We start from the raw sequence: 27,039 nt of genomic DNA on the forward strand, positions 1-27,039 counted from the left end.
GATTAACCATTTCTCATTTGAATTTTCTGTGAAACACTAATTATAAAAAGGACACAAAATTCTTTCATAAAGACAGAGAATGAGCTGTATTGCATTTATGTTTATAAACCCTTGGCACTAAATCAAAAATGAAATGTGAGCCGCTCACATGTGTGACACCTGCATGTTCTGAGACTCATATTTAGGAAGCACAAACTGATAGAGAATAATCTATAATGATGATAGTTGTGGTATTCATCATTCTGATTACAGGGGTAGGTCTCATCCAGTAATTGATGGAACCAGACTCAGAGATCCACAGACAAGCATCAGGCTAAGCTCTAGGAATCTAGTCGAAGACAGGCATGAGGGAATATATGTCGAGGGAGGTCAAGTTCATGATGGCGCAATCTAAAGAGACAGCTGAACCAAGCTCGTGGAAACTCATGAACTCCAGACCTACAACCATGGAGACTCCAGGGGACTGAACTAGGCTCTCTGTACATGGGAGATGGTTTTGAAACTTGGACTAGCAGAGGGTCCCCTGGCAGTAGGAACCCAATACAAACCTGTTATATAAGATAGCTTATTGGAGCCAATTCCTTGGAGTGGGATGTCATGCTCAGTGGTGGTAGGACAACAATATAATCCCTGTACATAAACTACCTTATTGGAGCCCATTCCCTATGGTGGGATGCCATATTAAGTCTTAATACATGGGAAAGGGGCTTGGCTCTGTCTCAACCTATTGTGCCAGACTATGTTGACTCCTCATAGGAGCCCTTACCTGTGAGGAGGAGTGGACTGGGCGTGAGCTAGTAGAGAGGTGAGGGGGGTGGGAGGAAGAACTGTGGTTGGAATGTAAAATAAAATAAAAAATTACAAAAACTGGAAAAAAGAAAAAATAACCAATTAACAATATGGTCTGATTCGGGGAAGAAAATTGATCACAGTGAAGCTTCTGGCGGTGTTGATCTGTTAAGTCAAATGGACTGAAGTTTAATGTTTAGAAGTTGTGGATGTATGGAGAAGAGGACCAAGGATTAAGCAGTTCAAGGTTTCAGGTAGGAGGAATATGTTGCAAGGAGAGTCTATATTTTGTAGCTCAAAATCATTAAAAGAATATACTTGAGGTGTCTTCATGAAGAAATTGTGAGAGTGTGGGGAGATAGACATATTTAATAGGTCAATTTCATCACTGCCAAAAGTAACCCTCCATGATACCATCCACTGTACTTCTTAAGTGTACACAGTTTTTTGACAATAAAAAGTAAAGAGTAAACACCTATCACCTTTGTATATGTATTTTTCTGTCTCTGTTTGGGACTTTAAAGAAAATTAAGATTTTAATTATTAACAGATTAAGATTTTAAAATAGCTATTTTACCTGCACATCTGGTAGAACAAATTATGACTAGAAGCAGGTATATCAAAATTAGAAATTATAAATATACTTTATTTGAGAATATTGTCTAGTAAGTATGAAAACTATTTTGATTTCTCTGGCAAGGATACAATTGGATTTTAATAACTCACATTTGTATAGGACAAAATGAATATGCCATTATTTTGATTTTACTACTAAACATAAAGTAGTTCCTTGTAGTTAGATGGATAAATGTATACTCTATGTCAAGAAAACCAGGTCATAAAAGAAATCACTGCATGGTATTCCATAGGTTTAGCCCTTTTGTGGGAAGTTCTTAATTACCTAGATTCCAATACCTGCTACAGAAGTTTTTATGTAGATTAAATAGTCAAATTTCTTAACAAAGAACAGTGAATATTCACTGTGTAGTAGTTGTCTGTTACATAGATGCTCTTAGCTGTATGTCTTCAATTTTTTCCTAATTGCACACTCTATCAACTATAGTATCTCTGAAGCTTTCTACAGTTATTTTTCCATTGGTTTCTCTGTGTTCCACTGGACAGTGTCTTCTTTTATTCTTATTTTTAAGTTCACTTTATTTTCCCACATTGTCTCATCTATTGTTAATTCCATGCACTGCATTAAAACTAAGACTTGTGCTTATTTTAGATTTACAGTCAAACATTTGAAGAGAGAGAGTACAGAGACATACAGTTTAGTTAATATTATATTTTTATAGTCATGAAAGTATGAAGCTTTCTGTGTTAAATCACACTGACTTGTAAGGAGTCAGGAGTGTATGAAAGATCGAGTTCTGCCTGTCTTAGTGGAGGCATTACCACTTGATAGACTTTGCTATAATTGAGTTAGGGTGATGTGGCCTAATGCAAATGGAAGAAAGGAAGAGATGAGACAGATTTATATACAGTAGTATATAATCTTGGAACCTGTCTACATCCACTCCATGTTTATCTACATGTACATTGGAGGTATAAAAGTTGAAAGGCTTTCATCATAAAGTCTAGATTAGGATTTGACTGAAAACTCTTCTTGCAAAGATATTTCATAGAATGTACTTAAGGAATATTTCAGGGTCTTTTACACATAGTGGCTTTATTAATTTTTTGAGAATATCATACAATGTACTTTCATTATATTCACCTGACTCCTTCCATAACTCCTTCCTTATACAGATCCATTCCTTTTCTTCCTATCCTCTCCCAATTTCATGTCCTATTTACTGTTTTGTTTTAAAACAACCCACCTAGTCTTATATGTGCTGGACATATACTCATGGATGTGGGGTCAACCACTTGAACATGATTAACTTGACAGAGGTTATATCCTTAAAGAAAATTGACTCTCTTTCCACTAAGAGCTATCAACTCTCAGTAGTTGCTTGGTTAGTGGTATGGGTTCATGAGTCCTTCTTATATCCATATTTCATGTTCCTACTAGGAAGAGTCAGGTTTTTTGGTGGGGAAGTGGCCTTGTTAGGATGTGTATGCACCAGTTGATGCTTCTACAACTATGATTATACAAACAGCATGGATTTGACTCAGTGGGTTGTAAAAGAAGACAAATGTGGCAGACAGTCTGTAAGAGGGCCCAGAGAAAGAATGGGAGTTAATATTTTCAAAACACATTATATATATATATATATATATATATATGTGTGTGTGTGTGTGTGTGTGTGTGTGTGTGTGTGTGTGTGTGTGTGTGTGTGTGTGTGTGTGTGTGTGTGGTGTGTGTGTGTGTGTGTGTGTGTGTGTGTGTGTGTGTGTGTGTGTGTTGTGTGTGTGACATTCTCAGAGAATGTGGGACAACTAACACTAAAGGCTTGTAAGAGCCCGAGGTGATGGTGGATAACTTTAAGCAAAGAGGTAACTAGCACTGAAGGCTTTTTGAAAAGCTGTGTGGAACACTTCTACTTTAGAGGTTTCTATTTAAAAGAATTTGCCATATAATGAGAGAGACAATACCTTAACTAGACATTTTATGCCACCATCTAAACCCTCCATTGCCATGAATGGGTTACATTATATTAGCTTGTTGGCCAAAAGGGTGCCATAGGCTGTCCCCCAAACTTCATATGCCATTGCCAAGGCTATTATTACTGTTCTCCCTCAACAACCTGATAGTAAGGTCTTCTTGCTGACACCATTTATGTTATTGAACATGGAGATACCTAGTTGGTACCCAGCTAGAAGCTTCACTGTACTGACTGCCATTCACAATGCTGCAAAGTGTTTTGCATGGCCTGGAGGAAAGAAATGATTAAAAAAGAAAATCAAAACAAAATTAACCACAGAAAAAGTTCTTCACATTTTATATGGAACATATTTTAATGAATCACCATGTCTTGATCACAATGGGACCCCAAGGAATGTCTGTCTTGTAGAGAACATTTCATGTTTGCCCTAAGGAATTTTTGGTCCCTTAGTAATTTTGGATATTCAGGAATAATTGAGATTCATTTGAGCAGTTGCCGTATTTCTTTCAATCTTAAATAGAAAAATCTACAATGGGGGATTTCCATTTTTCTTCTTTCTGTTATTTTATTTAATTTTTTCCAGACTTCACCAATCATGTATTTTGCTATCTAGAGAAATGACCTGTGATACTTCTCATGTTATGATGATTGTTTCTGAATTTATTTAGTCTTGGTAAATTACCATATTTCAAACTTGTACTTTCATGTCTATCTCCAGATTGAATGAAACATTTAACCAAAATATCACTCCTAACTTCTACTGTGACAACCCCACAATTTAGTCAGCCCTTAGGCTAGTGTCATTAAGGTTTTGGTGCTTGTGTTTCCCTCTGTCCCTTTTATAAAAAGACTTACTTAATCCTCTCTTGCAGTGTATTTCTTTCTCTCCCTTCCCCCTTTCTCCCTCCCTCTTCCCTCTCTCCCTCCCTTCCTCCCTTCCTTCCTTCCTTCCTTTCTGTTTATGGAAACTTCTCTGTGTATTACTCTTACTTCAGATACCTTCTTTTCCCCCATATTTTCTTCCCCATCAATGATGATTTCCTTCATTCCCTCATCACTTCCTGTCTCTCATCTTTACTTCTGTTTCCATTGCTGTAATTGCCTCTGCAACTAAGGCTATTTCCATCTCTCTAGTGCTAGTAATCTTCCCAAGTACTCTCTGGCCATATTAATCTTCTAGGTATTGCAGATGTTTCAATTTTGTGCCACAAAATAAAAAAAAAACTTTTAATGGCTCCCAATGACATTCCAAAATGAAGAGAACCCAGGTTTTAGAATTACAGACCTTAGAATGCACTGTTACAGAATTTCCTATGATTTAAGTCTATGTTACAGGCGTGTGGATATTCTCCATATTTTCAGAAAACCAGAGTGGCATTCAGGGAAGATAAAAGTTGTTTTTTTTTTTTTAACTTTTGAGCTTAGTAATTGTCATCTGGAATTCACTTTGATGGTCTCCAGAGGCACCTGTGGCTCTACATGCCTTATGAATGTTGCCCTGCTCACATTCTTGTCTATAAGTAAAAACATTGACATTATATAAGTCTTTGTCTGTGGGGGCAAATATTCTGTATAGTATTCAGTATGTATTCTTAGAGAACTGAATAAGGGTGTTCAATTACCCATTCTTTTATACATATGTATAAAGCCCCTATGCACATATCAGGTTTAATTGCTTTAAGTGCTTCAGAAGTAGCTCTGAAGAAAACAGCCATATCCCTTTATGTTATGGACTTAGATTAAGAAGCATGTGTGTAACAATAGCTCTTTCCACCAACTGCCCTGAGTTCCACCCCCATGTTAGGGTCCCCAAATAAACACATAGAGATTAATATTAGTTACAATGCTTCTGGCCAATGACTAGGAGTTTTTATTTGCTAGCTCTGTCTTAAGTATCAACCACAACCATTAATATATATATTCTTATTTTATTTTATTTTATTTTATTAGTTCAAATTAGGAACAAGCTTGCTTCACATGTCAATCCCTTCTCCCTCTCCCTCTCCCTCTCCTCCCTTGCAACATCTCACCAGCCCCTAGCCATCCCCTCTCCACTCCCCAGGCAGGGTAAGGCCCTCAAAAGGGGCTCCCCAGAGTCTACCACATCATCCTGGGCCAGGCATAGGACTTCCCCATGTGTCCAGGCCAAGAGAGCATCCCTTCACAAGGGATGGGCTCTCAAAATCCCTTCTTTTTTAAGACCCTACATATTAAAAACAGTGCATTACCCCTGTATAAATGGAAAAAATTAAGTTCAACATTTCTAGACCAATATGCCTTTTAATTTTTGTACAATGACAACTCAACACAGTAAACTGGGATACTTTTTTTCCAAAGTTGACAGCACATCTAAATTTCCAAAAATTCAAATTCAATATATATATATATATATATATATATATATATATATATATATATATAATGGCAGTATGTTATGCATCAATAGCAGCAACAGCTTTTCCAGGTTCTGCAGTCATTTGAACAAAATTGTAGAGACATCCAGCACTCTCCATTTAAAAAAAAAAGTAAAAAACAAAATCACAGAAAAACATCGCAGTTCTGTTACTCTTGTGGTACCTGGCACCATTTTTTAAAATTAGCTTCTTATCATCATCTGGAAGGAAACCATTCTGAGCAACATCATTAAAAAACAGCTCTGATAAAGCATGGCCACTACTATGTATCATAAAGCTGGTCCACATATGAGTGAGTACATATCATGTTTGTCTTTTTGTGATTGGGTTACCTCATTCAGAATGGTTTCTTTGAGTTCCATCCATTTTCCTGCAAATTTCAAGATGCCATTGTTTTTTATTCTGCTGAGTAGTACTCCATTGTGCAATGTACCACATTTTCTCTATCCATTCTTTGGTTGAGGGACATCTAGGCTGCTTTCAGTTTCTGGCTATTACAAATATTGTTGCTATGAACATGGTTGAACAGATGTCCATGTTATATGAATGTGCTTCTTTTGGGTATATGCCTAGGAGTGGAATTGCTGGATCTTGTGGTAGACTCATTCCCATTTTCTTGAGGAGTCACCATACTGATTTCCACAGTGGCTGTACAAGTTGGCACTCTCACCAGCAGTGGAGGAATGTTCCTCTTTCTCTGCATCCTCTCCAGTATAAACTGTCATTGGTATTTTTGATTTTAGCCATTCTGACAGGAGTAAGATGGTATCTCAGAGATGTTTTGATTTGCATTTCCCTGATAGCTAAGGATGTTTAACACTTTCTCATGTGTCTTTCAGTCATTTTAGATTCCTCTATTGAGAATTGTCTATTTAGTTCTGTGCCCCATTTTTCAATTGGATTGTTTGTTGTTTTCAAGAATAGCTTCTTGAGTTCTTTGTATATTTTGGAGATCAGCCCTCTGTCAGATGTGGGTTTGGTGAATATCTTTTCCCAATCTGTGGGCTGTCATTTTGTCTTGCTGACTATGTCCTTTGCCTTACAGAAGCTTGTCAGTTTCAGGAGGTCCCATTTATTAATTGTTGATCTCAGTGTCTGCGCTACTGGTATTATGTTCAGGAAGCAGTCTCCTGTACCGATTAATTCAAGGGTATTTCCCACTTTATCTTCTAGTAGGTTCAGTGTGGCTGAGGTCTTTGATCCATTTGGACTTAAGTTTTGTGCAGGGCGAAGGGCTTGGGTCTATCTGTAGTCTTCTACTTGTTTGCATCCAGTTATGCCAGCACCATTTGTTGAAGATGTTCTCTTTGTTCCAGCATATATATTTGGATTGTTTGTTAAATATCAGATGTTTGTAGGTGTGTAGGTTAATTTCAGGGTTTTCAACTCTATTTCATTGGTCTACCTGTCTATTATTGTGCCAATACCAAGCTGTTTTCAGGACTATATCTCTGTAATAGAGCTTAAAGTTAGGGATGGTGATGCCTCCAGAAGTTCCTCTATTGTACAGGGTTGCTCTGGCTATCCTGGGTCTTTTGTTTCTCCATATAAAGTTGAGAATTGTTCTTTCAAGGTCAGTGAAGAAATGTGTTGGGATTTTGATGGGGATTGCATTGAATCTGCAGATTGCTTTTTGTAAGATTGCCATTTTTACTATGTTGATCCTGCCTATCCAAGAGCATGGGAGATCTTTCCAATTTTGGGTATCTTCTTTAATTTCTTTCTTTAGAGACTCAAAATTCTTATGGAATAGGTCTTTCACTGTTTTGGTTAGTGTTACTCCAAGGTGTTTTATGTTGTTTGTGGCAATTGTAAAGGGTGCTGCTGCTCTGCTTTCTTTCTCCAGCAATGTGTCATCTGCATATAGTAGGGCTACAAATTTTTTTTAGTTAATCTTGTATCCTGCCACTTTGCTGAAGGTGTTTATCAGCTGTAGGAGTTCCCTGGTAGAGTATTTTGGGTCACTTATGTAGACTATCATATCATCTGCAAATAGTGAGAGTTTGACTTCTTCCTTTCTGATTTGTATTCCCTTACTCTCCTTTTGTTGTCATATTGCTCTAGCTAGAACTTGAAGTACAATATTGAAGAAGTATGGAGAGAGTGGACAGCCTTGTCTTGTATGTGATTTTAGAGGAATTGCATTGAATTTCTCTCCATTTAATTTGATGTTGGCTGTTGGCTTGCTGTATATTGCTTTTATTATGTTGAGGTATGTTCCTGTTATCCCTGATTTCTCCAGGACCTTTATCATCAAGGGGTGTGGGGTTTTGTCAAAGGCTTTTTCAGTGTCTAGTGAGATGATCATGTAATTTTTTTCTCAGTTTGTTTTATGGTGGATTACATTGATGGATTTTAGTATGTTGAACCATCCTTGCATCCCTGGGATGAAGCCTACTTGATCGGGATGGGTGATTTCTCTGATGTGTTCGTGGATTCGATTTGCCAATATTTTATTGAGAATTTTTGCATCAATGTTCATGAGGTATATTGGTCTGTAGTTCTCTTTCTTAGTTGTGTCTTTGTGTGGCTTGGGTATCAAGTTATTGTGGCCTCATAAAAAGAGTTTGGTAATGACCCTTCTGCTTCCATTGTGTTGAATACTTTGAGGAGAATTGGTATTAGCTGTACTTTGAATTTCTGGTAGAATTCTGCACTGAAGCCATCTGGCCCTGGGCTTTTTTTAGTTGGGAGACTTCTAATGACTGCTTCAATTTCATTAGGTGTTATAGGTCTATTTAAGTTGCTTATCTGTTCTTGATTTAATTTTGGAAAGTGAAATCTGTTCAGAAAATTGTCCATTTCCTTTAGATTTTCAAATTTTGAGGAATATAGGTTTTCAAAGTATGACCTGATGATTCTCTGGATTTCCACTGTGTCTGTTGTTATGATCCCCTTTTCATTCCTAATTTTATTAATTTGCATGTTCACTCTTTGTTGTTGGGTAAGTTTGGATAATGGTTTGTCTATGTTGTTGATTTTCTCAAAGAACCAACTTTTTGTTATATTGATTCTTTGTATTGTTCTCCTAGTTTCCATTTTATTGATTTCAGTACTCAGTTTGATTATTTCCTGGCATCTGCTCCTCTGGGGTGTATTGGCTTCTTTGTTTTCTAAAGCTTTCAGTTGTGCTGTTAATTCTCTAATGTGTGTATTCTCCTGTTTCTTCATGTGGGCTTTTAGCGCTATGAATTTTCCTCTTAGCACTGCTTTCAGAGTATTTAATAGGTTTGTATATGTGGTGTCCCCATTCTCATTGAATTCTAGGAAATCTTTAATTTCTTTTTTTATTTCTTCCTGGACCCATGAATTGTGCAATTGGGTGTTACTTAATTTCCATGAGTTTGTTGTTTTTCTGTAGTTCTTGTTGTTGTTGAATTCTAATTTTAAAGCATGGTGGTCTGATAAGACATAGGGGGTTATTTCAAGTATTTTGTACTTGTTGAGGTTTGCTATGTTGCCAAGTATGTGGTCGATTTTACAGAAGGTTCCATGTGACGCTGAGAAGAAGATAAATTGTTTTGTATTTGGGTGGAATATTCTATAGATATCTGTTAATCCAATTGTGCCATAACTTCTATCAGATCTTTTGCTTCTTTGTTAAGTTTCTGCCTGGTGTTTCTGTCCAGTGGTGAGAGTGGGGTGTTGAAATCTCCCACTATAGGTGTGTGAGGTTTTATGTGTGATTTGAGTTTTAGTAATGTTTCTTTTACAAACATTGATGCCTTTGTATTTGGGGCATAAATGTTCAGAATTGAGACTTCATCCTGATGGATTTCTCTTATGATGAGTAGGAAATGACCTTCTTCATCTCTTTTGACTGATTTTAGTTTAAAGTCCAATTTATTGGATATTAAGATTGCTAACCCCACTTGTTTCGTAAGTCCGTTTGATTGGAAGTTCTTTTCCCAACCTTTAATGCTTAGGTACCATCTGTCTTTGAGGTTGAGGTGAGTTTCTTGTATGCAGCAGAAGGAAGGATTCTGTCTTCTTATCCATTCTGCTAATCTGTGTCTTTTTATAGGGGAGTTAATACCATTAATGTTGATTGATATTAATGACCATTGATTATTGTTAATTCTTGTTTGTTTTTGATTTGGTGATGGTGTCGAGATTATGTGTGGGATTCTATCCATTTTTTTCTTTTGAGTATTGGTAAATTGGGATTATCTATTGCCTATGTTTTTTTCTGGTTGTAGTTTACTTCACTGGGTTGCAGTTTACCTTCCAGTGCTTTCTGTAGGGCTAGATTGGTGGATATGTATTGTTTGAATCTGGTTTTGTCATGGAATATCTTGTTTTCTCCATCTATAATGATTGAAAGCTTTTCTGGGTATATATAGTAGTCTGGCCTGGCATCCATGGTCTCTTTGTGTAGGTAGAATATCTATTCAGGACCTTCTGGCTTTCAGAGTTTCCATGGAAAAGTCAGGTGTGATTCTGATAGGTTTGCCTTTATAGGTTACTTGACCTTTTTCCTTTGCTGCTCTTAATATTTTCTCTTTGTTGTGTATGTTTGGTGTTTTGATTATTATGTGGCAAGGTGACCTTTTTTTGGTTCAGTCTATTTGGTGTTCTGTAGGCATCTTGTATTTTCATTGGTATGTCTTTCTTTAGGTTGGGAAAGTTTTCTTCTATGATTTTGTTGAGTATCTTTTCTGTGCCTTTGAGTTGGATTTCTTCACCTTCTTCTATACCTATTATTCTTAGGTTTGGTCTTTTCACTGTATCCCATATTTCCTGGATATTTTGTGATAGGAATTTGTTGGACTTAAGATTTTCTTTGGTTGATGCATCTATTTCCACTAGTGTGTCTTCAACTCCTGAGATTCTCTTTTCCATCTCTTGTATTCTGTTGGTTATGCTTACATCTGTAGTTCCTGATCGTTTACCCAGCTTTTCTATTTCCAGCATTCCCTCAGATTGTTCTTTCTTTATTGTCTCTATTTCAGTTTTTAGGTCTTGAACTGTTTCCTTGAGAGGTTTGTTGATATCTTGTATTTTTTGGTTTGTTTTGTCCTCAATTTCTTTAAGAGATTTTCTAATGTCCTCTTTGAGATCCTCTATCATTTTCCTGAAGATGTTTTTAAGGTCATTCTCTTCTGGTTCATCTGCATCGTGATGTTGAGGTCTACTGGTGTATGGTTCCTAGTCTCCTGTGGTGTCATATTGTGTTTTCTGTTGTGGATGTGCTTTCACCGTGTCCTCTTGTCATCCTTTCTTCTGTGGGTGTAGCAAGTGTTTCTTGTTCTCCTGGTGGGTGTGGGATCACGGTTCCCTTCTGGTAGATGCAAACAGATCCAATACTCTGATGTCAGTCCTCTTCTCATGAATGGAGATGTCACTGTTACCCGGGTGTTGACAGTGTTTGGGCATGCCCGGTCCTGCCAGCCGGCAGTTGGAGGCAGAGCTGTCACCAGGCCTCGGGGTGTGGGATCCTGCTGCAGAACTCTGTCTGGCATGCAGGTCGCTTCCCTCAGATGACTCTGAGCAGCGACGATGACAAACCGGAACTAGAAATCTTTCCTAGCCTACCTGGGCCTGCGGATGGAGGCCGGGCTGCCTCTGGGTGTTCGGTGTTCGGAACCCGCCGCCACTGCCGAACTGGTTCCAGCATGCAGGTCGCTAGTCTCAGATGACTCTGAGCAGCCACCATCTAATCTATAAATTTTATAAAGATTTATCTGATAGAGGATGCCAGCGGCATGCATCCTCTCTTCCTCAGGTCACACGGCGACTCCCCTTTTTACTACATTTCCCAGAATCCTCCTTATCTCCTAGTACCACCTAACTTGATTCACTACTGGCAACAGTGCCTTATTTATCAACCAATAAGACAAACATATACACAGAAGGATTTCCCCCATCACATGTGTGATATGTATGAAGGCAGGCATTATAAACAAGAATATACCTTAAAATAAGAATATAAGATTTCATCTAGTGAAGAAAAGTATGGAGAATCCATAGTATATGGGACAGGTTTTCATGGTTTCTACTTGGAGAACACCCAGATTGGCAGGAATAAACTGTAGGTAATACTGGAGCACAGGTGACGTGAAGGAAGAATGGGGAATAACAAAGCAGGAAGGATTGGGTCAGGTAGGAGATGGGTGGGCAGAGTAGAGGATAGAACTTGAGGAGAGATAACTAAGACTAAAGACCTTTAAGAAAGTCATGTGTAAAGTACTATTGTACAAGCTTCTTAAAATAGTTTCATGTCTAAAATGACTTTAAACTGAAATAATCTTATCATTTGGAGACAGTGTTTCTACTAGATACCACAGGCTATCAAATAAAAACCTAGAACCAGGAATGAGATACCTTACAGAGTTGTTAGCCAATTTTGTCCCATAGATTCCTTAATATCACAGGCTACTGCCACTGGTCTTGATTATTGCCAAACTTGATGATTATATCCTATTTCAGAATATGGTGATATATTATTTAATATTTATTGAAGTTTGCCTGGGGATTCAGAAAGCTAAGTCAGCTACAAGTCATAGAAGCTAGGCATACTCTAATTCCAGCAGCCAGAAGCTAGGAAGTAGTGGTACACATCTTTAATCTAAGGGTTCAGGATTAAGAGGTAGACGTATCTCTCTGAGTTCAAGGCCACCCAGGGATACACAGGATTGAATCAGTCTAAAAGAATAACATATCACATGCCTTTAATTCCAGCACTAGAGGGGTATAAAAGATAGAAACAGGGTCTTCAGTACTGAGTAGGAATATTCATTCTCCATCCACACCAAAGATAGGAGCATTCATTCTACAGCCATGCTGAGGAGAGGCAGCAGGATCAGCCCATTCAGTCTGAGGTAGTGGTAAGAGCTAGTGGCCCTGCTACTTTGCTTTTCTGTTCTATAGCTTGAAGTTTGAACCCCAATATCTGTGTCTTTTATTTGTCACATTACATCAGAAGACACCATACATTCAAGTCACAAGATGGAGAAGTAAAGCTTGTGTCTATCTAAATTGGCTTCCCTATTATAGTGACATGTACTTTTTGTACTTTTTTTTATTTCTATTTATTTTTTATATTTATTTTTTATTTGTAATTTCAATCATGAAAACATGTGGACATAGATCATATACGACTACATAAAATTCTAAAGTCTGATATACTAACTCAAACACACAGACCTGAAAAGAAGGTGTGATAAATTTACTTGCATTATATGAAGTCATCACAAGCATTAATTTCCCTCAGCATGATTCAAAGCATGACGAGAAACTAATCCTTCCCTGATAGCTGTCTCTCAACTGTTCTGTATAGTTAAAGATATAGCAGTATGTATCATTATTTGAAAGTGGGTTGTGTTTTATATAAGAATTTGTTAGATAAAAGTGCCATTGTCCAGCTTTTATAGTGCTATGCATGCTCTCAGAGGAGTAGTAATAACTAATTTCACTCAGCTTTGACTCCTAAGAGATATAGTAAGGGCTGATCTGGCAGTACATACCCTATAGTACAATATTGCTAGTGTTGTGGGAGCAAACAATCACTTTCAGATTGGATTTCAGGCTTGGCCACAGAGAGTACTCATTCTTAGTATGGTTTTGGGGCCTGAGACTAAATAGGTCATAGGTTCTAGAGAAATACCTATGATTATTTCTGCTATGGATATAGTATTAGCATGAACCCTAATGAATTTCCCATATATATTATACCCATATATCAATTCATCTCTCTACCTTCATCAGAGGTGCTTCTTTTGGCAGTAGATGGCAATTGACACAGACCTCCAAACTAGTCAACACGTAGATAATTTAGAGACTGAGAGTGCTCAGTCCTCCATGGGACCTCCACACTATACCCTTTCTCTCAAGACGCAGAGACATAAAAGAAGAAGAACTGGAAAAGACTGTATGAGCCACAGTGGTAGATGATTACACAGAAATTATGTTTTCAGGATCAATATGTTCAGTGCTCAAATGCACTCACAGTGGTTGTAACAGTTTGCAAATATAGAAAGATCAAGCCCACCAAAATCCAAGCATGCAGGGAAGATATGGTGATGAAGTTGCACCTCTGACTCAGGAACTGTTGGTAGATGGTTACTGGTATAAACATAGTAATTTTTCTTCAAGGACGTGCCCCTGAAGGGCTACCAAGCCCCATAGATATCCTTACACTCATATACATACTGGCAGTGCTGAGTGGACTCTGTGATAAAAAAACAGTAGGAGAAGAGAAGAGATGAAGCTGGGAGGGAATAGTGTCAGGATGATGGGAGAACTGTAGAGAAAGGAATCAGAATCAGAATGATTTTGATCAAAACATTTTATATATGTGAATATAACATTTTAAAACAATAACAAAACAAAATAATAGTAAATCTCCAATAAATCTACATCATCACTATTGAACTAGTTTGTAAGCACCATGGCAACAAAGCTTGATCTCTGAGGGAAATAGCTGGAAAACAAAAGCTTTCATTTTTACTCAGGCCCCTAGGATTGCAAACTCATAAAATCCTCTTGGGTCATTACCAGGTAGCCCTTGTGATATCAGTAGATGCTATTTTCCAACCTCTGGGTGAGAGAGCACATCTGGACAAAGCCAAAGCCTGAAATCATGATCCATACTCATGGCTTCTCAGAATCTACAGGAATGAGAGCTTTGGCTTCTCCATTTGAAAGTCAATTTCCCTTATCACCATATAGCCAAATTTAGTGACAATAGAAAGCATTTTTTTCCTGGGTCTATACTTTACAGTTCATCAGTGCTACTTGTTCTTGTCCTTCTGTGAGAGTAGAGAAGAGATAGTGAAGTGACTTGTGAGTTCCCCATGGACAGAGGTAAGGGTTAAACTGGATGCTTCTTTTGTTTTGGATTTTTTGTTTTTGTTTCTGTTGCTTTTTTTCCTTAAACTACCTCTGAGCAATGCAGTGGGTCTTTGATGTGCCTTGTATCTTCTTTTTTGAGATGACCACTGAGACTGAATTGGGAAAGAGATTTGTCAAGGTAGAAGCAGAACAGAGATGGTACAGAACCAAAAATGGTCATGGATGCCCTGAATGTTTTCCCAAGGAAATGGCCTTTTATATAGCTATATTCATTTCTGTATGTTAACTGTCATAAAATGTAGAAAACAGAGGCACAGAGAAATGTGAGCTTAACTTTATCCTTCCATTGTGGCTCTAAGTCTCATTTTAATGCGGTATTTTGGAGAGGGCTGAGATTTCATCTTAATGTTACTATTATTACTGTTGTCACAGATAAGACCCAGAGAAGAATGGCCCCAGGTAATGACTCTTCAGTGAAGGAGTTCATCCTGCTGGGCTTGACACAGCAGCCAGAGCTCCAGCTGCCCCTCTTCTTCCTCTTCTTGGCAATCTATGTGGTCTCCATGGTGGGGAACCTGGGCTTGATCGTTCTGATTGTTCTGAACCCTCATCTGCACACCCCCATGTACTACTTTCTCTTCAACCTTTCCTTCACAGATCTCTGCTACTCCTCTGTCATAACCCCCAAAATGCTGGTGAGTTTTGTGAAGCAGAACATTATCTCCCATGCTGAGTGCATGACTCAGCTCTTCTTTTTTGCCTTCTTTGTTATTGATGAATGCTACATTTTGACAGCCATGGCCTATGACAGATATGCTGCCATCTGTAAGCCCCTGCTTTACAAGGTCACCATGTCTTATCAGATCTGCCACTTAATGACAGTGGGTGTGTATGCGATGGGGTTTGTGGGTGCAATGGCCCACATAGTTTGCATGCTGAGACTGACTTTTTGTGACAACAACATCATCAATCACTACATGTGTGACATACCCCCTCTCCTGAAGCTCTCCTGCACAAGTACTGCCATTAATGAGCTGGTGGTTTTTATTGTTGTGGGTGTCAATGTCACAGTGCCCAGCCTGACTATCTTCTTTTCTTACACCTTGATCCTTTACAACATTCTTGGTATCCATTCTGCAGAGGGTAGATCAAAAGCCTTCAGTACCTGTGGTTCCCATGTAATCGCTGTTTCTTTTTTCTTTGGATCTATAGTCTTCATGTATCTTAAACCTTCTAATGTGTCTGGGGATGAAGATAAAGTATCTACCATTTTTTATACCATTGTGGGCCCAATGCTGAATCCTTTCATCTACAGTATAAGGAATAAGGATGTCCACATTGCACTGAGGAAAACTTTGAAGAAAACATGTTTGTCTAAGTAGAATCAGTAATTGTTATGGAAGTAAATCTTAGGACATGTGAGGTTTTCAGTTAGAGAGAGGACTGTCTGGAGTCCTCTCATTGGCAGAGCATTTGCTCTCATTCATAAGTCCCTGGGTTTGACCCACAGTGTTGCAAACAACAATAAAAACAACTAAAATAACACAAATATCCCCAAACCTATGGTGGAAAGGTTTAGAATCAAAATTATTTAATATTATGCAAAGTCAAGACAGTTATCAAGGAAATTTCAGAAGTAGAGGCAATGAAGGAGCATTAGTCCATTATCCCTTTAGGATATAGAGAACAGTTTATTCTGTAATTTCCCATGTGTCATTTTTTTCAGTGTTGAAAACTGAACAATCACATTTGTACAGTGAACTACCAGTATTGTACACTCTAGCCTTAGAAATCAGGAGGATTTAAGTACAAAACACTGGATGATATTATACTCAGAAATGGAAAGGTCAAGAGATTTTTAAATGTGCACCTTTTTTATTTTGTAGTGGGTGTGTGGGGTTGTATCCAGGCCCTCATGCATTCTAGGTATGTGTTGTTCCACTGATCTGCATCTTTAGCATCACCACGACTAGGGGACATCCAGAAGTTTTATATGACTGTGCCCCTGAAATACTGATTTAGTGGTCTTAGAGACACTGGCTCACTATAGTAAATCTCTGAGAAGATTTCTTGGAGATTGCATTTGAAAGGTTCCTTTGTTTTCTAGAGGTTCACGTATGAAGGGAAACACCTTTTTACTGTGTTCTTCTCTCTCCAATCTTAATTCAATTTAGTAAGGCAAAGATCATGAGTCTATTATGATTCTAGTACTCCCAAACTAAAAGTGAAATAGTAATCTTAGTCATTCAGGATAAAGGGAACTTATATTGGGTTTTCCATTCATGGACCTGGAGGACAGGCATGGGAATATAAGGGTATGCTCTGTTTTCAGTGGGAAGAATTTGACTAAAAAGTTCACTTTGTGATGGCTAACATTATGTTTTAATTTTAAGCTACTGTGCTTAAGAGATCTATGAAATAAATTTGCCTCTAACCTGAAAGTTCCACTGGCCCAGCCAGAGATGGAATTTTGTGGTCCATTCCAGCATAATTTAAGGAATCTGTTGTTATCATAATGGTCACAATGTTAACTGCTGCTTCTGCTTTTGTAAAAAAAAAAAAAAAAAAAAGCTGCTTGCACAAGACAACAGGACACCTGTAAGACATGTTTGCAAAAAAAGCTGTGATTGCACTTAGGAAAAGATAAATGTGTGTACATAAATGGAATGCCACCTTCTGATTGCAGGATGTATGCCTACAAATAAACGAAATGTAACCTTATGCTTTTTTTGCCCTCATTGTACTGCATCATGGGAATCCTGAGTCCAGAGTATAGTCATAGCCAACCAGTGTCTGAATAAAAGTGTTTTCTTTGTTAGACATAAATTTGTCTTTGGTCATACTGGTGAGTCTGTGAGTGTCTCTAGATCCCTAAAAATTAATCATTTAACCATGGATAGAGTAATTCTGTCTTTTCCTCAAAAAATTATATAATCTTAATTTATTAGCAGTTAATTCTTTCTCTTTAGGAATAATTTTACTCTTATAATGTCTTAGATTTTCATATATAATGATGGACTTTGTTGGAGGACTAAAAATAGACACAGAATGTTTTCTATTTTAGACACCAAGGTTTCTAGGATTTGGTCAAATATTAAAAATACAGCTGTGAAGAAAGGTGAAGATACTATGATATCAGAAATGTACAGACTAGTCAGGTGGTTAAATAAATAATTTTTGTGTCTGTGAGTTTGTGTCAGACAAATGATATACACTGTCTTGAACAAATCTAATTGTGCTGAGAATAACTGTTTTATCTTGGCTTGGCTCTTCTTGAGGATATAGCTGATGAACTGACTGATGGTAGGGTATCCACAGAACATCTAAGCATAGGTATAAGCTAAGCATAGCAGTTGATGAAGGAACAATCTTGATGATGATGAGGAATTGTTATGGGAAACAGGTGAATGCTATGGAAGAGGCATTTAAATATATTTGCACATATTTAAAGGGCAAGGACTTATAAAGTGACATAAATTGTTCACTTGTAAGACAAGTTGCACAAATTCCAGCCTCTCAGAGAAAGAATAGATTATTTTGGAAAGGGCATCTGAAGACTGCATTCTTACAGATGAAAGTAAATGAAGAAGAGAAAGCTGTTCATAGAACACTGTTCATTGCCATTATACTGGTCACTGCAGGATGCTGATCTGTCATAGATTATTTGTGTCTACTCCACATAAGAATTGTGATGAGCAACAGAAGGTCAGAACGACCTTGGTGACTGAAGTAACATGCCTCATGTTTGCCCGGGTAAAGAGTTTTGTGATCTCATTCTTGTGAAATTGTAAGTTTTCATTCTCAATGTATTTAGCCTACTGATCTAATCTGAGCACTTAATATTTTCACATACTTGTTTATTATTTCTTTGGGTGGAGAACATTTGAACACATAACTTCTGATAGAATAGATTTTAGTGCCCATTCTAATCCTCATTTACAGCTTCAGGAATAAGGATTCAAACTTGCTGGAAGAGAACCATGCAGAGTCTCATCAACTGATTTATAGAGAAGTGTTTCTCTTAGATCTGTTTCTAACTATCTGCTGTTCCCGTTTCATTTTTTTGTTTGTTGCTTTGATTACCAACTTTTATTTTTTCCTTATTTTCATGTTTCTGCAGTGTCAACAGTTTTCTATAATATCCCTTTCCTTCCACTGTGTAGTGTTACTTGTATGCAACCATTCTTTGTATGGTGGTATTCACAGGTTCATTGTTTTAAACACTGTGTGCATTGCCTATATTAGCATAAAGACCATTTTACTTAAGGACAACACCCCATCCTACTCTCTCTTGCATATCTTCTGTTTCCAAGAAAACTCTTGGGTTTGTGTTTTTTATCTTAAATTGATTCCTTTCCTGATCTTTTGTAATAATTTTGTATCTGCATTTTCTTATTTGATGGGTTTATTTTCCACATAGTCATCAGCTTAGATAAGAGTTGACATAATTGTCAAAATTTCAGTAACTTTTAGGTTACTTTGCTAGCAGTTCCTTTTAAAATATTTATGCCATGTTTAATTATTTTTCATCTACATTTTTGGCATGTATCTAAAAAAATCACATAGGCAATATCACATGGAGTAAAACATTGGAGTCATATTGAATAAATAAAATGCATATATATTTGCCATTGTTATGCCAAAAGTAATGGCTTTTACTATCTACCGAGTTATTGAGTGCTTGACACCATTTTAAGAACTTCAAAAAACTCCCTTAAATCCACAATGCTACTGTTATTGCCTCTTTTTTTACAACAAGGAAATTGAAACACAGAGAAGTTAATGTATTTGTTATCTATATCTATCTGCGAAGTGGCATATCTAGATTTGATCAAGGAGAAAATGGAAGCACTTTGCTGTAGAGTTCATTCCCCTAACTACCACATATATTACTTAGAGGAGGTGGGACTTACTTCAGGAAGTCATTAGCAAGTTGCCAGCAGTTTGTACTCAAGAACTTTAGCTCCAAGTCTGTAATGGAGTTGTGTAAATCAGGTTTTACTTTTATGGTTATTTGAGCATTTATTAGATTAACTTCTCTGCCAATTTTTTCAGATGCCACAATTATGACAACAGATCAGCAAACTGATATTTATCAAGAGTATATTTGGAGTTGTTCCTTCTTGTGCCTGACATGTGAACTGTACCTATGAATTTTTTAACGTTATATCCATTCTTGTTTAGAGAACTCCCATTTTCCCTGTCACATGGATATTCTTAGTTTTAAAAAAATGATGCTTACTTCTGAGTAACTGAACCATAGCTGGGCTTAAGCCTTATTGATACAGTGCTTGCATGCTCTTGTTTATGGGTTTGACTCACTGGACCAGAAATAACCCTCCTCTCTTTCTTTCCCTTCCTCCCTTCCTTCTTCTCTTCTTCCCTATGTATTGCTATCTTTTTGCTATGGTATCTCTGTCATAAAGAAGTGAAATAATTAAGTAATGCTGGCATTTAAAAAGTAACCTTAAATACAAAAAAAAAACGTTTTGTGAGCTTTAAAGGCCACACAAATAATAATTCAGAAGTTAACCTAATGTTCATATTATATATGATGAGTGAATAGAAGGAAAGAAAATTAATTCAAAAGAAACAGCAAGAATTTCTGGAGAATTATTTCACAATGATTCAAAAATGAAGAAGTCTATGAGAATATGGATTTAGTCAAGATGTCTTTAGCAGAGAACTCATCTACAGGGTTTGATGGCCAAATAGAAAAATATACATTTCCTTACAGAAGTCTCATATTAAAGTGCACATATCATTTCTTATTTATTATAATTTGTGACTGGTTTTTGGGCATCATGTTATATAGGAGTTTAGTTAAGCTTTCATGGTGTGTCACGCCACTATTACTATAATGCAATATGTATTTTAAGAGGCCTCTTAGATTCTATCTCTTTATTTTTGAAATAAAATGATTTGTTTACAATATAAACAAGTAACAATTTGCATTGTACTGTACTGTCATTGGCAATACACCATTTTATTTACCATTAAATCTAAGACCATAAAAGAGAGAAAATATATGATGTTTGTCTTTCTTAGAATTAATTAATTAAAATTACTATGAGATATATCCAGTTTATTATAAATAACATAACTTCAGTCTTCATTATGGTTGAAAAAATCTATTATGTACATAAACTTTATCTTTACCCATTCTTTGGTTGTTAGACACCTACCTAGGTTGCTTCCATTATAAAGTTTTTTTTTTAAATCTTACATACCAACAACAGTTTCATCTCCCTCCTACAGTTCCCTCTACTCACCTCCCTTCTACCACCCCCTCATCCATTCTTCCTCTGTCTCCACTTAGAAGGGTTAAGGTATCCTATGGTATTCAAGAAAGCATGGCATATCAATTTGAGTCAGGACCAAGCTCATTCCCCTTGAATCAAGCAGAGCAGGCATCCCACCATAAGGGAATAGGTTCCAAAGAGCCAGCTCATGCATCAGGGACAGGTCCTGGTCCCAGTCCAGGGGGCCCCACAAACAGACCATGCTATACAGCTGTCACCCAGATGCAGAGGTCCTATGTCAGTCCCATGACAGCTCCCTAGTTGATGGTCCAGAATCTGTGAGCTCCCACAAACTCAAGTGTGCTCTCTCTGTGGATTTCCCTGTCATGATCTTGACCGTCCTGTGCTCATACAATCCTTTCTCCCTCTCTTCAACTGGACTCCTGGTGCTCAACCCAGTGCTTGGCTGTGGATTTCTGCATCTGCTTCCATCAGTTACTGGATAAAAGCTCAATGATGACAATTAGAATAGTCACCAATCTGATTACAGGAGAAGGCTAGTTCAGATACCCTATCCACTATTGCCATCAGTATTACATAGGGTCATCTTTGTGAGTTTGTGGTAATTCCCATGGCACCAGCTTTCTCCCTAAACCCATAATGGTCCCATCTATCAAGATATCTCTTTTATTGCTTTTTTTATTCTCCATACTGCCACCAACTCAACCACCCAATCCCTCATTTTCCATCCCTTTATTCCCTATCCTCTATTCTCATTCCCAGTTTATCTAGGACATCTCATCTATTTTTCTCTTCCCATGAGATCCATGTGTCCCTCTTAGGATCCTACTTGTTTCCTAGCATCTCTGGGGTTGTGGACTGTAGGCTGGTAATCCTTTGCTCTATGTCTAATATCCACTTATGAGTAAATACCATGTTTGTCTTTGTATGTCTGGATTACCTCACTCAGGATGGTTTCTTTTAGTTCCATCCATTTGCCTGTGAATTTCAAGATTTCATTGTTTTTTTCCCACTGAGTAGTACTCCATTGTGTAAATGTGCCACATTTTCTTTATACAGTCTTTGGTTGAGGGGCATCTAGGTTGCTTCTAGGTTCTAGCTATTACAAACAATGCTGCTCTGAACATAGTTAAACAGATGTTCTTATTGTATGAATGTGCATCCTTGGGATATATGCCTGAGAGTGGAATTGCTGGATCTTGAGGTAAACTGATTCCCATTTTCCTGGAAACCACAATACTGATTTCCAAAGTGGCTGTACAAGTTTGCACTCCCACCAGCAATGGAGGAGTGTTTCTCTTTCTCCACATCTTCTCCAGCATAAATTGTCATTGGTGTTTTGATTTTAGTCATTCTGACAGGAGTAAGATGGTATCTCAGAGTCATTTTGATGTGCATTTCCCTGATAGCTGTGTATGTTGAAGACTTTCCTAAGTGTATCTTGACCATTTGAGATTCTTTTGCTGAGAATCTAGGTGCCCCATTTTTTAAATTGGATTATTTTGTATTTTGATGTCTAGTCTCTTGAGTTCTTTATGTATTTTGGAGTTCAGCCCTTTGTCAGATGTAGGATTGGTGAAGATATTTTCCCATTCTGTAGGCTGTTGTTTTGTCCTATTGATAATGGCCTTTGCTTTACAGAAGCTTTTCAGTTTTAGGAGGTCCCATTTATCAAATGTTGATCTCAGTGTCTGTGCTACTGGTTTTATATTCAGGAAGTAGTCTCCTGTGCCAATGCATTCAAGGTAACTTCCCACTTTCTCTTCTGTCAGCTTCAGTGCAACTGGATTTCTGTTGAGGTATTTGATCCAATTGGAATTTAGTTTTCTGCATGGCAATAGACACAAATCTATTTGTATTCTTCTACATGTTGACATCCAGTTATGCCAGCACCATTTGTTGAAGATATTTTACTGTTTTCATTACATATTTTTGTTTCTTTGTCAAAAATCAGATGTTCATAGGCAGGTGGATTCATGTCAAGTTCTTGGATTCAATTCCATTGATCCACATGTCTTTTTATGCCAATAACAACACCCTTTACAATATTGAAAATAATATACAATATCTTGGGGTCACTCAAACAAGTGAAAGACCCATATGACAAGAATTTTAAGTCTTTGAAGAAAGAAATTGGGGAAGAGGTCAGAAAGTGGAAATATCTCCCATGATCATAGATCAGTAGAATTAACATAAGTAAACATAGCAATCTTACCAAGAACATTCTACAGATTCAGTGCAATCCCCATTATATCCCAACATAATTCTTCACAGACCTGGAAGGAACAATACTCAACTTCATATAGAAAAAAATAACCCAGGATAGCTAAAATATCCTTTACAGTAAAGGAACTTCTGGAGGTATCACGATCCATGACTTCAAGCTCCACTATCGAGCTATAGTAATAAAAACAGTTTTGTATTAGTATTTAGTTTTTTAAAATAATGTCTCTGTTATTTCAAGTTTTGGATGAATAGCAAAAATTTTTAGGACTGAGTCATTCAGTAGATCTACTGGTGATATAATGTTTATGATCTAATAAAGATTTCCTGGAGATCAGAATTCAGTTAGCCACAGCCATAGAAGCTGGACAGTGGAGGCATACATCCTTAATCCCAGGACTCAGGAGACAGAGGCAGATAGATTTCTATGAGTTCAAAGCCACCATGGGCTACCTAAGAGTGAATCAGTCTGAAAAAGAAACAGAGCATACACCCTTCATCCCAGCATTAGAAAGAATATAAGGAGCTCAGTGCAGTCTCAGGCAGCAGTCTGAGATTTAGTGAGGAGCAGTGCAGTCTGGAGATGCAATCTGAGGTTTGGTGGATCTTCCCTTTGATCTGAGTATTGGTAGAGCTGAGAGCTCTCTAGTGCCTTAGCTGTTTTGATTTTCTGATTGTCAGCTTCCGATATCTGTCTCTCTGTGTTACAATAAATCCTTTTGCCAAAAGCTGCCTGAGTCCCACCGCCATGTGTGTGCTTTATGCCAGCCGCCTGCCCGAGTTAGGCCCAAATGAATACACAGAGAGACTTGTATTAGTTACAATGCTGCTTGGCCAATGACTAGGAGTCTCATCTGTTAGCTCAGTCTCAATTATCATACGTCTATATATTTTATAAGACTTATCTTATCGGACGCCTTATTGGTGTCCCTCCTAGCTGGTGGATCACATCCTGCCGCTGGAGCAGGAGCCGAGGGGAAAAGAGGGCCCTTCCTGTTTCTCTTTCGCTTAAATATGAGTCTCCTTGCTATGTCACTTCCTGCCTGGATCAGCACTTCTCTACTACATTTCCCAGAATCCTCTTTGACTCCTAGTTCCGTCTAACTTGCTGTCTCATTGGCCAAACAGTATTTTATTCAATAATCAATAAGATAAACATACACAGTACATTCCCCATCATCTGTGTTTTTGTAATTTGTGCTACAGATCTACTACTAGTACCTTGAGAAACCTGTATACTGATTTTTATGTTAGATGAGTTTACTTTCCCACCAGCATTGTACAAAACTTCTTTTCAATCCACATCCTCCTCATCATTGCTGTCATCTGTTTTCTTGGTGGCTGACATTTTGAATGGGCTGAGTGGAAGCTCATTGTAGTGCATATATGTATTTTTTGGTGATCAGTGATTTTGAGAATTTAAAAATGTTTATTGGCCATTTTTTCTTTGTCAATTGACAGCTGTAAGTATATTTTATTGGACTTTTCATTGTTTTGTTTGGTTTCAGATGTTTAGTTTTCAAATTTTTTTATTATTTTTGTATATTCTAGATATTGATCCTAATGTATAGATACTAAATATTTTCTTCTATTCTTTGGCTGTCTCTTCACACTAATAATAGATTTTTTCATATGCAAATCTTTTTAGTACCATACAAATCTATTTTATGTTGTTTTCTGAGCATTTGGAAGCCTTTCTGAAAATCTATGTCTATGCCCATGTCTTGCACTATTTTCTCCATGATTTCCTCAATGATATCCAGATCTTATGTTATAGGTTTTTATATGCAGTTGTAACTAATTTTAGTACAGGTGAGGGATAGGCAATGAGGTTCATACTTTACACAGGTGGTATTTAGTTTGGTTAACTCTATTTGTTGAACTGGCTATCTATGTCAATTTACATCTTGGCATATCTAACACTGTTAGTGGGAGCAAGAACCTGTCACTAGATAGGTCTCAGGTCCTTGGGGATGACATATTACTATTATTCTGTTAAATGGACATATGTTAAAATGATGCTTAATAATTGTTGCTATATACATAGATCAGGGTATATATCAGCCCATGTCAGAGACTCTTCTTGCAGAAGATGACAGTTGATATAGAAATTCTCTACTGATTATCATGCAGAGAACAAGAGACTTTGTGATGCTCAATTACAAATGGGACATTGATCATATCCCTTCCCTCAGGTTCAGGGATGTTCACAGATTAGGGAGCAGATAGATTGTAAGAGCCTGAGGTGATAGTTGATAACTTTAAGAAAAGAGGTAACTAGTACTAAAGGCTTTTTGAAAAGCCCTGTAGAAACCTACTACTGTAGAAGTTTCCTAGTACAGATGAAAGGAAATTCAAAGGACTCACAACATAATGGGGGAGACAATACCTCAACTAGTCATTTCATGCCACCAACTAAAACCTCCGGTGCCATGAATAGGTTATATCATGTTAACTTGTTGGCTAAAAATGCCCTGCAGATCATCCCAACAAAATTCACATGCCATTGCCAAGGTTATTATTACTGCTCTCCTTCAATAAACTGACAGCAAGGCCTTATTTCTGATATCAATTGAACATGGAGATATCTAGTTGGTTCGCAGCTAGAAACTTCACTCCTGCTGACAAGAATTCCCAATGCTAGAAAATACTTTGCATGGGCTGGAAGAGAGAAATAAATTAAAAAGAAAATCAAAACAAACCAAACCAAAGAAAATTCTCAGCATTTTATATAGACTATATTTTAACCAATCACTGTTGAAAGGCATTGCTGGTTGGTAGACTGTGCAGTCTGCCATAGCATGGCAGCTTTCTGTAAGCTCTGTAACATGGAAACTTCCTCCCTCCCTCTTCAGCAAAGTTTCCTGCTCTCTACTTAGCCTTACTGGATGGTGTCCCAGGGCCTGAGGGTTGACCTTCTCTAAAAGCTGTCTATAAACCAGATGCTTGATTCATCTTTATCTTGACCTTTGGCACAGATTCCTGCTAAGAAGACTTATGCAACAAGCTCTGTTACAGGATTCTACTGCTTTTTGATAGGAATGTACCACTTGATGAAATTGGCCTTTATTCCCCAGGCTCCCAAATCCTATATGTTCCTTATCCTCTGTAATAAATCTGTCTTTGTATTTGTTCATTCTCATAGGCTGCATACAAAGCTTTCTGTTCCCCTTCCCTTCTTGAATTAATGGCTGATATGACAAGATGGGAGGAGAACCCCCACAAATCACCATGTCCTGATCACTGTTGAACCCCAGTGAATGTCTGTCCTGTGGTGCAAATTTAAAGCTTGCCCTGCAGAATTTTTGTGCCCTTAGTGATTTTGGAGAGCCTAGAGAAATTTTCCTCCTCCTCCTCTCTCTCTGTCTCCCACCTTTTCTTCTGTTCCTACTCATTGCCTGTTGCAATTGCTTCTGCAACTCACCTCACTTCCCACTCTCTACTGCTAGTCATTTTCTCCTGTACTCTCCGAGTACTGAAGTTTTAAAAATTTTGTGTCACAAACTTTAATGGCTCCCAATGACCTTTGAAAAGGAAGAGAACTTTGAGTTTGGCATTTAAGACCTTATAATGCCGCCCTATTGTAGATTATTCCTCTGATCTGAGAGTATGCTACAAGTGTGGGAAAAGACATTGTGCAATTTCAGCAAATCAGAGTAACATTCATGAATGGAAACTAGAGTTTCTTTTTTTATTCTTAGTAGCTCTGATCTGAGTTTCCTTTTGATGATCTCTGGGGTTGTCTGTGGCTCTACATGCCTTATGGATGTCACCCTGTCCACATAAGTAAAAGCATTTGCACTATATAAGTTTTGCCTGTGGGACAAATATTCTGTGTAGTATACAGTATGTATTCTTAGAGAACTGGGAAGGGACACTAATTTATTCATTCTTCCATATATATATTTATAGAGCACCCCTGCACATATCATGTTTAATTGCTTTAAGTGCTTCAGAAGTAGCTATGCAGAAAACAGCCACATTCCCTTGACATTAAAGACTTAG

At 37.5% G+C, this 27,039-nt stretch overlaps 1 protein-coding gene across 2 annotated transcripts; it reads left to right on the top strand.

Moving 5' to 3' along the window:
* Window positions 1-13,312: 13,312 nt before the first annotated feature.
* Window positions 13,313-15,971, top strand: LOC113835283 (olfactory receptor 147-like). Of its 2 annotated transcripts, XM_035444382.1 has the most exons (2): window positions 13,313-13,323; window positions 14,994-15,971. In XM_035444382.1, the coding sequence occupies exons 1-2, from the start codon at window positions 13,313-13,315 to the stop codon at window positions 15,928-15,930; spliced, it is 948 nt and encodes a 315-aa protein (XP_035300273.1). In that variant the 3' UTR covers window positions 15,931-15,971. The 2 variants fall into 2 exon arrangements, with proteins under 2 accessions (XP_035300273.1, XP_035300274.1); XM_035444383.1 differs by lacking the exon at window positions 13,313-13,323 and having other exon boundaries at window positions 14,992-15,971.
* The last annotated feature ends 11,068 nt before the right edge of the window (window positions 15,972-27,039 follow it).

The sequence above is a fragment of the Cricetulus griseus genome, chromosome 4 (genome assembly GCF_003668045.3).
Source record: "Cricetulus griseus strain 17A/GY chromosome 4, alternate assembly CriGri-PICRH-1.0, whole genome shotgun sequence".
NCBI lineage: Eukaryota > Metazoa > Chordata > Mammalia > Rodentia > Cricetidae > Cricetulus > Cricetulus griseus.